Here is a 16,270-nt window from a genome sequence, read left to right on the forward strand (position 1 = left end):
CTAGTATCACAGATTAAGACTTCAATGCATCTCTCTTTATTTATTTTTTATTTGTTCTTTTTAGATATACGTGATGGTAGAGTGAATTTTTGCATATTATACAATGCATCTCTTTTGAGGAAAGAGGGACACAATTCAACCCACAAACTCCTGGTAAGGTATATACTTGACAGGGTATGAAATATAAATCTTACAAAATTCAGTTGCCTTTCAGAGGATGGAATTTTTAAGGTATACAAAGAGATAAGCCAAGACATCTCTAAGGTAAAAAGCAAGTTACTACACTGTGCATTTCCTACCAGTAAGAAAGAAGCACAACTATTTTGTATACTTAAAACTTGCTAAGAGAGCAGATCTTTTTAAATATTCTTATCATCCAAAAAATAAAAAGGTAACTATGTGAGGTAGTTAATGAGTTAATGAGTTTTATTGTGGCAATCATTTCACAATGTATATCAAAACATCACATTATATACTTTAAATATTTACAATTTTTGTCAATTATATCTCAATAAAGCTGGTGGGGGAAGAACCATAGCACTTGGCAGATCTCTTTGTATTTGTGGTCTATTCCACTCTTGGTGATATTGCCTTCACCACATTTATCAGGAAACTCAGAAAGTAGCAAATTTTGAGTGGGCAAAAGGGGCTCAAAAGAGCAATGATGCTAGGGTCAGCCATGTTAGATAAGATACTAACGAATATATAGCAAGCAGACCCCATGGAGTTTTAGAGCAAGAGATGCCTTCTGCAGGATAAAACTATCACTTCAAAAGTGACTGTTCCTAAGCCAAAGTGATGGAGATTTGGGCCTACATTTTCTTTTATTTGGTGAAGGGTCTCAGGCCTAATTCCTAGATCCTTGATCCTTTTTGAGTTAAGTTTTGTTCAGGGTGAGAGATAGGGGTTTAATTTCATTTTACTGCTTATGGATTTCCAGTTTTGCCAGCACCATTTATTGAACAGGCTATCTTTTCTCCATTGTAGGTTTTAGGCACCTTTGTCTAGTATGAGATAACTGTACTTATGTGGGTATGTCTCTGTGTCTTCTACCTGTCTATTTTGGTGTCAATACCATGTCGTTTTTGTTACTATTGCTCTATAGTAGAGTTTAAGGTCTGGAATTGTGATACCTCCTGCATCACTCTTCCTGCCCGGGATTGCTTTGGCTATTGTGGGTTTTTTGTGCTTCCAGATGAAGTTCATGATTGTTTTTTCTGTTTCTATGAGAAATGTCATAGGGCTTTTAATTGGAATTTTGTTAAATCTGTATAGCACCTTTGGAAGTATGGCCATTTTGATAATATTAATTCTGCCTATCCCAAGAACATGGGAGATCTTTCCATCTTCTAAGGTCTTCTTCAATTTCTTTCTTTAATGTTCTGTACTTTTCATTGTACAGATCTTTCATCTCTTTGGTTAGATTGATTCCCAAGTATTGTTTTTTTGTTGTTGTTGTTTTGTTTTGGTTTTTTTTTGAGGTTACTGTGAATGGAGTTGCTTTCCTCATCCCTTTCAGATATTTCATCGCTTATGTATAAAAATGCTTTAGATTTATGTGTGTTGATTTTATATCCTGCTATTTTGTTGAATTCATTTATGAGGTCTAGAAGTTTTCTGGTGGAGCTTTTTGGATTCTCTAAATATAGAATTATAACATCAGCAAATAGTGACACTTGAGTTCCTCTTTTCCTATTTGTATCCCTTAAATTTCTTTGGTCTGTCTAATTGCTCTGGCTAGTGTTTCAAGGACAATGTTAAATAGATTTGGTGAAAGAGGGCATCCCTGTCTTATTCCAGTTTTTTTTTTTTTTTTTTTTTTCAGTGCTGGGGATTGAACCCAGGGCCTTGTGCTTGCAAGGCAAGCACTCTACCAACTGAGCTATCTTCCCAGCCCCTTATTCCAGTTTTTAAAGGGAATGCTTTCAGTTTTTATCCATTCAGAATGTTGGCCATGGGCTTAGCATAAATAGCCTTTACAAAACTGAGGTATATTCCCACTATCCCTATTTTTCTCTAGTGTTTTGAGCATGAAGGGGTGTTGTATTTTGTTGAATGCTTTCTCTGCATCAATTGAAATAACCATATGATTCTAATCTCCATCACATTGGCGTAGGACCAGACTTCCTTAACAAGACCCCCATAGCGTAAGAAATGAAAGCAAAAATCAATAAATGGGATAGATTCAACCTAAAAAGTTTTTTGTCAGCACAGGAAACAATCAATAATGTGAAAAGAGAGCCTGCAGAGTGGGAGAAAATCTTTTCCACACACACTTCAGACAGAGCACTAATCTCCAAAGTTTATAAAGAACTTAAAAAACTTTACACCCAAAATACAAAGAACTCAATAAATGGGCCAAGGAAATGGGCAGACACTTCACAGAAGAAGATATACAGGTAAACAACAAATATATGAAAAAGTGCTCATCATTAGAGAAATGCAAATTAAAACCACCCTAACTCTAATTAGAATGGCTATTATCAAGAACACAAGCAATAATAAGTGTTGGTGTGGATGTGGAGAAAAGGAACACTCATACATTGCTGGTGGAGTAGCAAATTGGTGCAGCCACTCTGGAAAGCAGTATGGAGATTCCTCAGAAAACTTGGAATGGACCCACTATTTGACCCAGCTATATTACTCCTCGGTTTATACCCAAATGACTTAAAATCAGTCACATCAATGTTCATAGCAGTTCAATTCACAATAGCAAGACTGTGGAACCAACCTAGATGCCCTTCAATTGACAAATAGATAAAGAAATTATTGATATAAAGATATATAAATGGATATATACATAATGGAATATTACTCAGCCATAAAGAAGAATAAAATTATGGCATTTGCTGGTAAATGGATGAAGTTGGAAAATATCATGCTAAGTGAAATAGGCCAAGCCCAAAAAACCAAAGGCCAAATGTGTTCTCTGATAAGTGCATGATAATATATACCAAGGAGGGTGGAGGGGGAAGAGAAGAATGAAGGAACTTTAGATGGTGTAGAGGAAAGTGGGGTGGGAGAGAGTGGGGAACAGAAAGATAGCAGAATGAGACAGTATTACCCTATGTATATGTATGATTACATGACTGGTATGAATTTACGTTATGTACAACCATAGAAAAGAAAAGTTGTACCCCATTTGTGTACAAGGAATCAAAATGCAGTCTGTAAAAATAAAAAAGATTTTAATTAAAAAAAAGTAGCTGTTCAACTTAAGTGTCAGGTGGCCTAGAAAGACTCTGTATTATCTACCTGTTTTCAAACAGTGCCTTTTCCTAAGCTCATACCTATGGCCTCAAATAAGTTCATAACTATTGCCTCTGTTTTCTACATGTTGCTGCTTGATCATCCCACTCAGTGTCTCTAAAGGACTTCAGTTGGAGGAAAATATTCCAGTGGACAGAGGTAAAAGCAGTTTTTCATACTCACATATTTTGTAGGGAGGGGACAGTAGTATGAGGTAAGGCTATACATGGACTTTAGGCAATGGAAAATGGCTTGACAGGTTAGTTGTTCAGAGAAAATAGTGAAGTTGGAAAACTGCACACATGAAAGTTTGGGGAAAGATCTTATTGATTGAGTTATGGGAATGAGTAGAAAACATGTAGATCTTTGGTTATAAAGTACTATCCAACAAAATATATGTTTAAGATTTCAAATAGTCTTCAGGAAACACCTACTACAGAGTATACACTGAAAAACGAAGCGGATGCAATCACTCATCTAGTGCACATCAGTCAGAATCACATAATAGGACAAAGAAGAAATGAGGCATGGTGACAGAGATACAGAAGCTGTGTGTGAGTCCTATGGTATTGGCTTCCTCTCACCAAAACTAATCTACCTACAGTTACTGCTGTACCTTTTCATGAATACATTCTTTATTTGCTTTTCTTCTTTTTGTGGATAATTCTCCCTATTCTCTCCCTTACGCTTCCTGAGATCTCCATCCAGATATACAACATTTACTTAAGTCCTATCAGGGAAGAAATGATCTAGGATTCCTACATTGTAGTATTATCCTGTCTTCAGTAATGAGAAAAAAGAAAGATAATTAAATAACTGCAATTCAATCTGAGCTATTAAAGAGCCCCTAAACAATGTGTGTAAGCACAGAGTTAGAGATAACTAAACCAGCCAACAGGTACTACCAGGTGGAGAAAGGGATCTGGGGTAGAGAAAATAGCACCTTTAAAGGTATAAGAGCTTGAGAAAATATGATGGATTGGGGAATGGCAGGCAATTAAAAATGGCTTTTTTATCAAAGATATCTTTGGGAATAAGATGGCTTTGGGGAAAGAAAGTTACCATTCCCCATGTTTCTGTTGCTTACATAACTTCATTCAACAAAAACAGTATTAATTTTGTACTTAATTTTGTAAGCACTCTGCTTGGTTTGATCACACTCAGATTCTGTCCTGAAGCAGGTTATATTGTTAGTGAACAAATAGATGTTTAAAAATATGAAGTGTCAAGCATTTCTAGAATGACAAAATTAGGGTGGTACAGCTATTTCCCCAAGGGAAATAATATCTATGGGGAGAGAATATGGAAAAAAAGAGATCAAGAATTCACAGGAGAGTTCATATTTGACCTGCAGGCCTTATTTCTTCCAAGAAAAACAGGTTAATTATCCACCAGCTAGATGCCTTGGAATGCACTAGATACATACTTTACAACTCTGAAAGAAAAAAAAAAATACCTATGAAGGCTTGTCTGGAAGTCCATCCACATGAACTAATGCTCTCAATTCACTGACTCTATTAAATGCTCATGCCTTATTAATATGTCTGGATACACCTTCAGAATCCTTTACAACATAATATACCAGTCAGCCACAGTAGCACACAAGACTTGAACCTAAGAGAAAACCCCTCTGACATCCCTATTTTAACTTGCCTAAGATAAATCCTTGAATTAAACTAGATCAGATGAAACATGAGTATGTCAAACAAATTGTTTTAAATGGCAATTGAATTGCTTTCACTAAAATGCCTTTTAGTATTATACCCTCAGTCTACATTGAAGGGTGTTTCAAGTTGTGCCCTGATGAAATATATTGTAGCAAACACCTCAATTATATCACAGTCCATCACATATCAGTATCCATTTAGAAAGCCTAACAGGAAGAATTTCTATCAGTTTTCAGGACATGATTAATTTTATTTCATGACACTGGCTGCCAGAAATTTCACAACTAAACTTATTGGCTACCTATTGCAAACTTATAGAAACTCATACATTGCCTTCTGATACTCACCCAACTGAACTTTCCTATTACCTCTGTGATAGTTAACTTATGTTTCAACTCAACCAGGCCAAACAGTGTCCAGATTAAATATAATTTCTTGGTCTGTCAGGGCATTTTGAAATAAGATTAGCACAGATCTAACTGATATAGCCAATTGTTCATATATTGTGAGTAAAATATTCATTATTCATTTGGTGATTATGTGGTCAAATTGAATGATGCCTTATACTGAGTTTTCTGGTAAGGTATGAGAAAAATACTGGAGAGTAGTAAATGAAAAGATATTCTGGGAATGGAAAATGGATTATTGCAGGCTGTTGATAAACCAAGACAATCTTTAAAGCAAAGATAATCCCTACCCTTATGATCCCTTATTATATATAAAGGCCTTCCAGTCTTTAACTGAGGTTAAAAAAAAAATGAAAGATATTTTCTAGGCAAAGTTACACCCCAGAAAAGCCATTAGTACAAGATATATTTATTCATTCTTTTAAGTTATACATGACAGTAGAATCCATTTTGATATAATTATACAAGCATGGAATATACTTTGTTCTAATTCAGACCCCAGTACCTCTTCTTGGCCTTCCCTCTTCCTGCCTCCTGCTCCCTTCCCTTTATTTATCTTTCTGCCATTTACTCACAGTTTTTTTTAATTTCTTATAGAAAGCACAAGATTTTTTAAAAATTGAGGATATTGTTTCTAATTATGTGGACATTACTCAAGTCTGACTAGAAGCACATTCTATAATACAGATTTATGAGTTGAACTGTGTCCCCTCAAAATAACATAGAAATCTTAAACCCCAGTATCTTAGAATATGACTTTACTGGGAGATAAAGTCTTTATACAAGTAACCATCCTAAAATGAGATAATTAGAGGGGGGGTATAATATCCAACATGACTGACATCTTTATTAAAAGGCAAAATTTGGAGACAGACACACATACATGGAGAATACCATATGAATACTGGAGAGTCTACATAATTACTTTGTACTAACATTTGCAGGATGTTAATCCAAGTTTAAATTGTACTATATAAGGCTTTTTGAAGTCTTCCCTTGACTCTGGTAAAATCTAGTTTGAAACTTGTAAACAACTGTGTCTGCCAGAAACATCATGTGTATGAAACTAGGCAAATTACCATTTTTCGCCTTCTTTTCTTAATTTAAATGTAAACCAGGCCAGCCTGAAGGCCAAGAATGATGCTCTGTAGCCATCAGGTTCTTTAAGTGTATCTTTACACTCTTGCACAAAATTGAGGAATAAATGTCCACAGCTTTTGGTTTAAAAAAAAAAATGAGGGCAGAGATCAGGGTGATGCCTATACTGACAATTTATCAGGATCTAAAGAGAAGCATGAAACATGTTCTTCCATATGACCTTTAAAAGGAACTAACACTGTTAATACCTTTATCTCAGACTTCTGGCCTCCAGAACTAGAGACAATAAATTTATGTTGTTTTATTTACTTGGTTTGTGGTACTTTGTTATGCTAGCCATATAAAAGTAACATTGTGGAATAATCAAAAGTCAAAACAGTATACTGTGCACAACCATAGAAACGCAATGATGTACCCCATTTGTGTACAATGAATCAAAATGAAGTCTGTAAAAAATTAAAAAATAAAAATAGAAATTTAAATTTTAAAAAAAGTACATAAACAATTTTCCAATCGTTTGATATAAATAACCAATGTTTTTAGGGTTTGGAAAACTATCATATAACTGACACAGGGATAAACCTTCAGACAGACACACACGCACACATATGCGTGCACATACACACACACATATAAATTATTTGAAACCAAAGAAAATTAAAAATTATTTATAAACTAAAATTATACTTATTTATTATTAAAGTTTTCAACACATTCAGAGTATCTACTATGCATCATTCAGAGTATGAGATTCAGAACATTAAAAAGATTAATAAAAGTCTATTCCCCTTTCAGAAAATCTATAGCATTTGTCAATTATGAGGCAATATTAGTTTGGCATTTTGTTTGTATTGAATAAATCTGTTCCATAATAATTTTAATAAGAAGGTCTCCTTTCTCTCAAAGACTATGTTCTATAAGCATGTTATACAGATCCATGTATACAGTAATACAGTTAGTATAATAACTAACAATTTATAATATGGGTCAAATCACACCTGTTTGATTCCAAATTAATGATGCTATCAATTTTTATCAATGAAACTTTTCTAAGTTAATTCCTTCAGTGGGTTGAATAATTCTGAATGGTCAGGTGGAACTGAATTCTGAAAAACAGAGTCGCACCAGACAAATTCAAAGACAAAAGTCTTAATATACTTACCACTTTCAAAGCAAGCATCAAAAATAAGATGTCCTTTCTTGGGCTGTCCACAGTATCCAGTTGGAAGCACTACATATTTGCTCACATTTCCTCCGATGGCATCATCATTTCCCATATCATTGCCTGTTTTTTTAAAAAAAGCTCACATTAAACAGAAATTGAAACATAGCTAGCAATACAAGTCCAATAAGATTTTTTACCACTAACCTGCCTTCTTTCCCACTCACTGAGTGGGGAGAAAAAAAAAAACAAACAAAAACAATTAAATACACACTGTGGTACAGAGGGAAGAGACACATTCTGAAACTAGAAAGATATGGGCTGAGATCTCACCTCTACTACATGCTAATTTTCTGTAAACCAAAGTAATCAACCTACTACCCTTAACTCTCAGGTCCTCTAATTAAATAAAATAAAAAAAATAAAAATAAAAAAAAGATGATAGATGGGGCCTGGTGGTGAATGCGTGTAATCCCAGTGGCTCAGGAGGCTGAGACAGGAGGACCATGAGTACAAAGTCAGTCCCAGCAACTTAACAAGGCCCTAAGCAACTCAGCTAGACCCTGTCTCTAAATAAAAATATTAAAAAGGATTGGGGATGTGGCTCAATAGTTAAGTGCCCTGGGTTCAATCCCTGGTATGAAAGAAAAAAAAAAGTGGGGGGGGATGAAAGAATAGAAAACCCATCTTCCAAAGCAGTCTTATGAGAATTAGATTTGAAAATATCCAGTATCATTACTGAAATCCAAAAGAGATTCATCAAATTGCATCATTTATTTAATAATTCATGTTGTATCTAATTTGTCACATATACTCAATTGTTTTGATTTGAATAAAGCAAAATTCCATAAGTAGCACTGTCTTCTGACGGTTCCACCAAAAAAAATTTGAGAACTACAGTATTTCACCACACAATCATCACCACTGTAATAATGTATATTCACAAACATCCCATGAATCCTAATATTTCAGGAAAGACAATTCAGTAATAAATGATTTTTAAGTAGTACTGGAACAATATTTTTAAAAAGCTTCACATATCAAAAGAACCTCTGTTGTTGCATCCCCTACACTTATTGTGTGTTAGCATCCATATATCAAACATTCAGCCTTTGGTTTTTTACAAATTTGCTTATTTCACTTAGCATGATATACCCCAGTTCCATCCATTTACTGGCATCCATTTCATTATTATTATGAATAAGTAATATTCCATAGTGTATATATACCACCTTTTCTGTATCCACTCATCTGCTGAAGGACATCTAGGTTGGTTCTACAGCTTGTGAATTGAGATGCTATAAACATTTATGTGGACATGTGCCCATACTATGTTGACTTTAAGTCCTTTGGTATATACCAACAAAAGGGATCATTGGGTATAAGGTGGTTCAATTACAAGTTTTCTGAGGAATCTCCCTACTGCTTTCCAGAGTGGTTAAACCAATTTGTAGTCCCACCAGAAATGTATGAGTGAGCCTTTTTCGTCACATTCTTGCCAACATTTATTGTTACTTGAATTCTTGATAATTGCCATTATGATTGGAGTGAGATGGAATACCAGTTTTAATTTGCATTTCTCTAATTGATAGAGATGTTGAACATTTTCTAACGTATTTGTTGACCATTCACATCTCTTCTGTGAAGTGCCTGTTCAGTTCCCTTATCCATTTATTGATTGGGTTCCTTATTTCTTGGAGGTTCCTTATTTCCTAGAGATGAATGCTCTATCTGAGGTACAGGTAGTAAGAATTTTCTCCCATTAATAGGTTCTCTTTTCACATTCTTGACTGTTTCCTTTGCTGAGAAAAAACTTTTTAGTTTGAATCCATCCCATTTATTGATTCTTACTTTCATTTCTTGCATTCTGGGAGTCTTCTTAAGGAAGTCTGGTCCTAAGCTGACATGATGAAGATTTGGGCCTCCTTTTTCTTCTATTAGGTGCAGGGTCTCTGGTCTAATTCCTAGGTCCCTGATCCATTTTGAGTTGAGTTTTGTGCAGGGTGAAAGATAGGAGTTTAATTTCATTTTGCTGCATATGGATTTCCAGTTTTGCCAGCCGCATTTGCTGAAGAGACCATCTTTTCTCCAATGTATGTTTATGGCACTTTTGTCTAGTATGAGATAACTGTGTTTATGTGGGTTTGTCTCTGTGTCTTCTATTCTGTTCCAGTAGTCTTCATGCCTATTTTGGTGCCAATAGCATGCCATTTTTGTTACTATAGCTCTGAAGTATACTTTGGTCTGGTATTGTGATGCCTCCTGCTTCACTTTTCTTGCTAAGGATTGCTCTGGCTATTCTGAGCATTATTTTTCCAAATGAATTACATGACTGCTCTTCCTATTCTATTTCTATGAAGAACATCATTGGAATTTTAATAGGAATTGCATCAAATCTGTATAGCACTCTTGGTAGTAAGGCCATTTTGACGATATTAATTCTGCCTATCCAGGAACATAGGCGATATTTCCGTCTTCTAAGGTCTTCTTCAATTTCTTTCTTTAGAGCTCTGTAGTTCTCATTGTAGAGGTCTTTCACCTCTTTTGTTAGATTGATTCCCAAGTATTTTATTTTTTGAGGCTATTATGAGTGGGATAGTTTTCTTAATTTCTCTTTGAGCTGATTCATCATTGGTGTATATGAATGCAATTGATTTATGGATTTTAATTTTATATCCTGCTTTGTTGAATTTGTTTATGAGTTATAGAAGTTTTCTGAAGATGTTCATTAGAATAGACAAAGGGGAATGAAGGGAAGGTGGGAGGATTGGTATAGGAAAGACAGTAGAATGAATAGGATAAAACTTTTAAGTTCATATATGAATACACAACCAGTGAAACTCCACATCATGTACAACCACAAGAATGGGATCCTAATTAGAATAAGTTATACTCCATGTATGCATGTCAAAATGCATCCTACTGCATTTTATATTTGAAAAGAGCAAATAAAAAAATTCATCTAAAAAATTTTTAAAAGATTAAATAAGTGGTAGATGTCAAATATAGATAAAGAAATAATAGAGAGACAGACACTGCTTCTGAAAACTTCAGGTGGGCATGATTTTCACCTTTACTTTAACAGTTTACATAAAGGTCACCCCTTTTAATTTACAAACGTTGACAATGAGTACTGACAAGTTAATTAACATTAGCAGTTAAAAAACATTCATTAAAATAGCATCCAATCAAATAAATTCTAGCCCATATTTTGCATATTTTAGGTTTCCAATTTTCAAAATTATAAAAATTGCCACTTTGGCATTTTAAGAACTACACATACATTTAAATATATTATAGTAAATATTATGTATGTTTATAATGTCTCTGTGTACATATATATGTATAAAGATACTTTCAGTGTTTCATTTGTAAATGTATACATGAGACATAAATTCACATAAGACCTGTGACAATTATATGGAGAAATATGGTATTATATTAGGTCAGAAGTTTTATTTCTTAACAGTGACTTTAGTTTTTTTAAAGTTTCAGAAGTTTTAATCCATTTAAGATGTAGAACAATGGAAAGAACTTCATTTCCACCTTATATAAAAAAAGAATCCCAATGAAATGCTGAACCATAACTTTCTCAAATTCATCACAGAACTGACATTGTAAGGCAAGCAAATAACCTAATATCAAAGAAAAGTCAGGTCCCACCAAAAAGAGAGAGGATGCAAACACTGACTCTTCTATGGTAGGGCACAAGAAGAAGAAATACTGGTTCCCCTTGCAAGTAAGTAAGAACCTTAAGGTAATTTTTTTAAATTATGAAAGGTTACATACAGGAAACATGAGAGTATAGAACACTGGGAATCATACATGAGGAATTCATACCCACTTTCAGACTCTTCTATAAAGGCCTCAACGAGTTGTTCAAGAGAAAGATCAGGGCCAGAGCACTAGACCCAAAACTGCACATATTTGTGGTACATGGCCAAAGAAGAGGGGTGGCTTCTGTTATCAAGAGACATGAAGCTCCTCCAAGAAACATGAAGCCCCATATGGAAAAGAAGACCTTATTCCCCTGGGGGAGAAATAGCAAATTTTATTATTTCAGTACACAAGTAAGAGATATTTCAGGAAGAGGAACAATAGAGTAAAGTCCTCTACACCAGGAGGAGAAGCAGGAAACAGTCCCAGGCCCAGGATTCTATACTGCCATTTTTAGATGCTTCCTACACCTGGAGGAGGAGGAGAAATCTGTTTCACATAAGATCCATCAAAGATTGAAGGCAAAGTTTGATGGCACAGGAAAAAGAAGTAGAATCATTTTTAAAACTCACCTCAAAACCAGAGAATGTAGGTTGTTTCTAAGAATGAAGCTAGATCCATAAAACAGAACATATTCCTGCTCTCTCAGAACAAAGTTAGCAAGCACAGAATAATAAATGGTAATACGCTTCTAGAGTATGAACATAAGAATACAGAGAAACCCCTATGTGGCACAGTTAGCTAGGAAAGGCCCAAGTTTAGAGTGGAAAAGAACATTGAAGAAAAATTCTCAATCACCTCAGCGAGCCCCTTCCCTCAAGAATAAAATAAGAATTTTATTCTGGAAGAATTTGAAGCCAGTGGCAAAGTGAAAGTAACCATAGTAACACTGAAACTCAAAACCAGCTTAACTCCTGAATAGGCTGACACAAATCCCCACAATGACCCAGGAAAAATGTGTATCTATTTTCTAGAGAAAAATAAAATTTATATAAATTCTCTCTACTGTTTTCAACTAAATATTCAGCATTCAATCAAAAATTGTGGAACCAACCTATTACAGGCAGTCTGCCTATGGGAAAATCTTCTAGGAGTTTCCATCTTGCTGAAATGTATAAACTGTTTTCTTGTCCATGTTGCTTAGGATATTTTGGAGTCTTGGCTACTGCCTGAAATAAACTTGTAATTAAGAATATCTAAAAAGATATTGTGGAACATACAAAAAATGAAGAATAAACGATCTATTGTATGGAAAGAAAACAACAGAAAAAATCAGACTCAGAAATGACCAGATTATGAATGAATTTTTAAAATTAAGATTGATACGTTGGGTGGCATATGCCTGTTATCCCAGCAGCTCAGGAGGCTAAGGTAGGAGGATTGCAAGTTCAAAGCCAGCCTCAGCAAGAGCAAGGCACTAAGTAACTAAGTGAGACTCTCTCTCTAAATAAATTTCAAAATATGGTTGGGGATGTGGTTCAGTGGTTGAGTGATCCTGAGTTCAATCCCCAGTACACCCCCCCCCCAAAAAAAATTGATATGTTAAAATCTCTAGTGAGTAAAACATGAGGAAAAACTCATTACCAAATGAGAAATTTCTGCAAAAACAGAAACCACAACAATTAGCTAAAAAGAAATGATAAAACCAAAAAATACAGTAGCAAATATTTTAAAAAATTGCTTCAAGGCATTTATCAGTAGACTAGACAGAGCTAAAAAATAAATCAATGAATTCTTGATGTATAGAAATAGGCTGAACAGCAATAAACAGGAAAGAGAAAAGAAAAAGAGAAAGCTCAACATACAAGAACTGTGGAACAAAATTAAAAAAAAAAAAATGTACAATTGGGATTCCAGAAAAGATCTAAGAGAAAATGGGTAGAAGAACTTCCTGAAGTTACAACATCTAAGAATTTCCCAGAGTTAATGAAAGACATTCAGCTACAGATCAATGAAGAATCAAGAATATTTTAAACTAGATAAGTAATATTCAAAAAGAAGTTTATTATGACTTATAGTATCAGAGATTTCAGTTCAAGATCAATTGGCCCCGTTGCTATGGTTCTGTGGAAGTACAACATCATGGTTGGACACAACAGAGAAGCCTAATCACTATCTGAGAAGCAAAAAGAGAGAGGAAGGAGCAAGGGTCTCAATATTCCCTTCAAGTGCATGACTCAAAATGACCTAACTTTGTTCCAAAGGCCCTATCAAAGTTTGTACCACCTCCCATTAACAACATAGGTTGAGGATCATAGGTCATTTCAGGGACATTTCAGATCCCAAACTTTAACAACTGACAAGATGTCAATGCTATGCAAATTGATCTAAGATTCAACACCATCACAAGAAAATACCCAAAAAGCAGACTCTAATAAATTTATATGGAAAATCAGTAGAACTAAAATAAAACAGTTTTGAAAGAACCACAAGAGGTTGGAGAAGAGACAGGCATAGTTCACTGGAATAGAACAGTGTGTACAAAGACACACACACACCTCTTCAGCTGATTTTCAGAAATATAAAAGCAACTTCATGTTTTGAGAAAAATGTGTACTAATTCATAATCGGTAATCCATAAGCTAACCTCACATAACACATGAAAATTAAAATGAATAAAATACTAAATGCAAAACCTGAAACTATAAAAGTTCTAAAAGAAAATATAGAAGTTAAATATACACAAAAGAAGTAAGCTGGATACTTACTTTATACTATATAGAAAAATTAATTCAAATGGATCAAAGACCTAAATTTGAGAGCTAAAACTATCAAATTCTTGGAAGACACGTAGGAAAAATTTTCATAATATTGATTTGTAATTTGGAAATGACTTATCACATATCACATATGTGATAAAGGATTAATACAAAGAATATATAAAAAACTTCTAAAGCTCAGTAATGACAACAATGCTAAAATAGGCAAAGGGCATAAATGAAAATCTTTCCCAAGAAAAAAATATATAAATGGTCAAAAAGCACAGGAAAATATGATTGACAATACTAGTCATTAGAAAAATGCAAATCAAAAACATCATGAAATACCATTTCACATCCACTAGAATGGCCATGATTTGAGAAAGAGAGACAGAGAGAGAGAAGGGAGGGAGTGAGGGATGGAGGAACAAAATAAGTGTTGGTAAGGGTCTGGAGAAAATGGAACCCTTGTGCACTGCTGGTTAGAATATAAAAAGGGTGTGGCCACCGTGGTTCTTCATAAATTAAACATAAAATTACCATGTGATTTCACTGCTAGGTATATACCCAAGAGAAATAAAATCAAGGATTCAAACACAATGCACTCTAGTATCCAAAGCAACATTACTCATGATAGCCAAAAGATGGAAATAACCCGTGTCCATAAACAAAGAATTTTTAAAATGTGAGAAGTACATAAAACAAAATATTATTCACCTGCTACCACATGGATGAACCTTGAAAACATTATTCTAAGTGAAATAATCCAGACACAAAAAGATAAATGAAGTTACCTAGAATTTTTAAATTCATAAAGTAGAATAGAGGTCACCAGGGAATGGGAGAAGAGGTTGAAAAGTTATCTTTGATTGGGTACAAAGTTTATGAAGAATGATGAAAAAGTTCTGGAATTGGACATGAGTTATGGTTATACAAAATTGTGAACACACTTCATACCACGAATTGTACACTTAACTATGGTAAATTTATGTTTTATTTATTTTACAACAATAAAAAAGCTCTCAAAATTCTAAAACATGTAATAAATGGGAAGTTTCTTTAAATTATATATTTTTTCAAGGATTTCATAGATAAGACACAAAGATCACAACTCACAAAATTAAAAAATTATACTGCATCTTATCAACATTAAAAATTGAGACAGAAAATAATTTCACAACACACATATGAAAAAGTACTGTATCTAAAATACACAAAATATTCTATCAGACTCCTTTTCACCAAAGAATATATATATGGGTGTCATATAAATTCATTAAAAGAATCAACAGTTAATTTGGAAATTCAAATTGAAAGCAAAATATAATATTACTGTATACTTATTAGAAAAATTAAAATCAAGGAAAAAGGGTCGATAATAATGCAAAGCCACAGAAAATCATTTGATAAAATATAGTGCCCATTCATGCTCAAAACACTAGAAAAAAATAGGGATAGTAGAAACATACTTCAACATTGTAAAGGCTATCTGTGCTAAGCTCAAGGTCAACATCATTCTAAATGGAGAAACACTGAAAGCATTCCCTCTAAAAACTGGAACAAGACAGGGAAGTCCTCTTTTACCACTTCTATTCAACATCATCCTTGAAACACTAGCCAGAGTGACTAGACATACCAAAGAAATTAAAGGGATTCGAATAGGAAAAGAGGAACTTAATCTATCACTATTTAAGGATGATATGATTCTATATTTAGAGGATCCAAAAACACCAACAGAAAACTTATAGAACTAATAAATGTATTCAGCAAAGGAGCAGGATATAAAATCAACACTCATAAATCTAATGCATTTCTATTCATAAGTGATGAATCCTATGAAAGAGAAATTAGAAAAAACTATTCACAATAGCCTCAAAAAATATACTTGAGAAAAAATCTAACCAAACAGATGGAAAACCTCTACAATGAAAACTACAGAACACTAAAGAAAGAAATTAAAGAAAACCTTAGAAGATGGAAAGAACGCCCATGTTTTTTGGATAGGCAGAATTAATATCGTCAAAATGGTCATACTACCAAAGGTGCTATACAGACTCAATGCAATTCCAATTAAAATCCTAATGATTTTCCTCATAGAAATAGAGAAAGCAATCATGAAATTCATCTGGAAGAATGAGAGACCCAAAATAGCCAAAGCAATCCTTAGCAAGAAAAGTGAAGCAGGAGTCATCACAATACCAGACCAAAGTATACTTCAGAGCTATAGTAACAAAAATGGCATGCTATTGGCACCAAAATAGGCATGAAGAC

At 34.0% G+C, this 16,270-nt stretch overlaps 1 protein-coding gene across 4 annotated transcripts in view; it reads right to left on the bottom strand.

Annotated features, from left to right (window-relative positions):
- Positions 1-16,270, bottom strand: part of AGBL4 (AGBL carboxypeptidase 4) — a 1,452,665-nt gene that overhangs the window by 1,283,050 nt on the left and 153,345 nt on the right. For all 4 annotated transcript variants that reach the window (XM_079154653.1, XM_079154652.1, XM_079154651.1 and 1 more), the window contains exon 2: positions 7,584-7,706. In XM_079154653.1, the coding sequence (XP_079010779.1) occupies positions 7,584-7,706 (123 nt within the window). The remainder of the gene's footprint in view (positions 1-7,583; positions 7,707-16,270) is intronic.

Source organism: Sciurus vulgaris (genome assembly GCF_902686455.1).
Source record: "Sciurus vulgaris genome assembly, chromosome: 1".
Taxonomy (NCBI): Eukaryota; Metazoa; Chordata; class Mammalia; order Rodentia; family Sciuridae; genus Sciurus; species Sciurus vulgaris.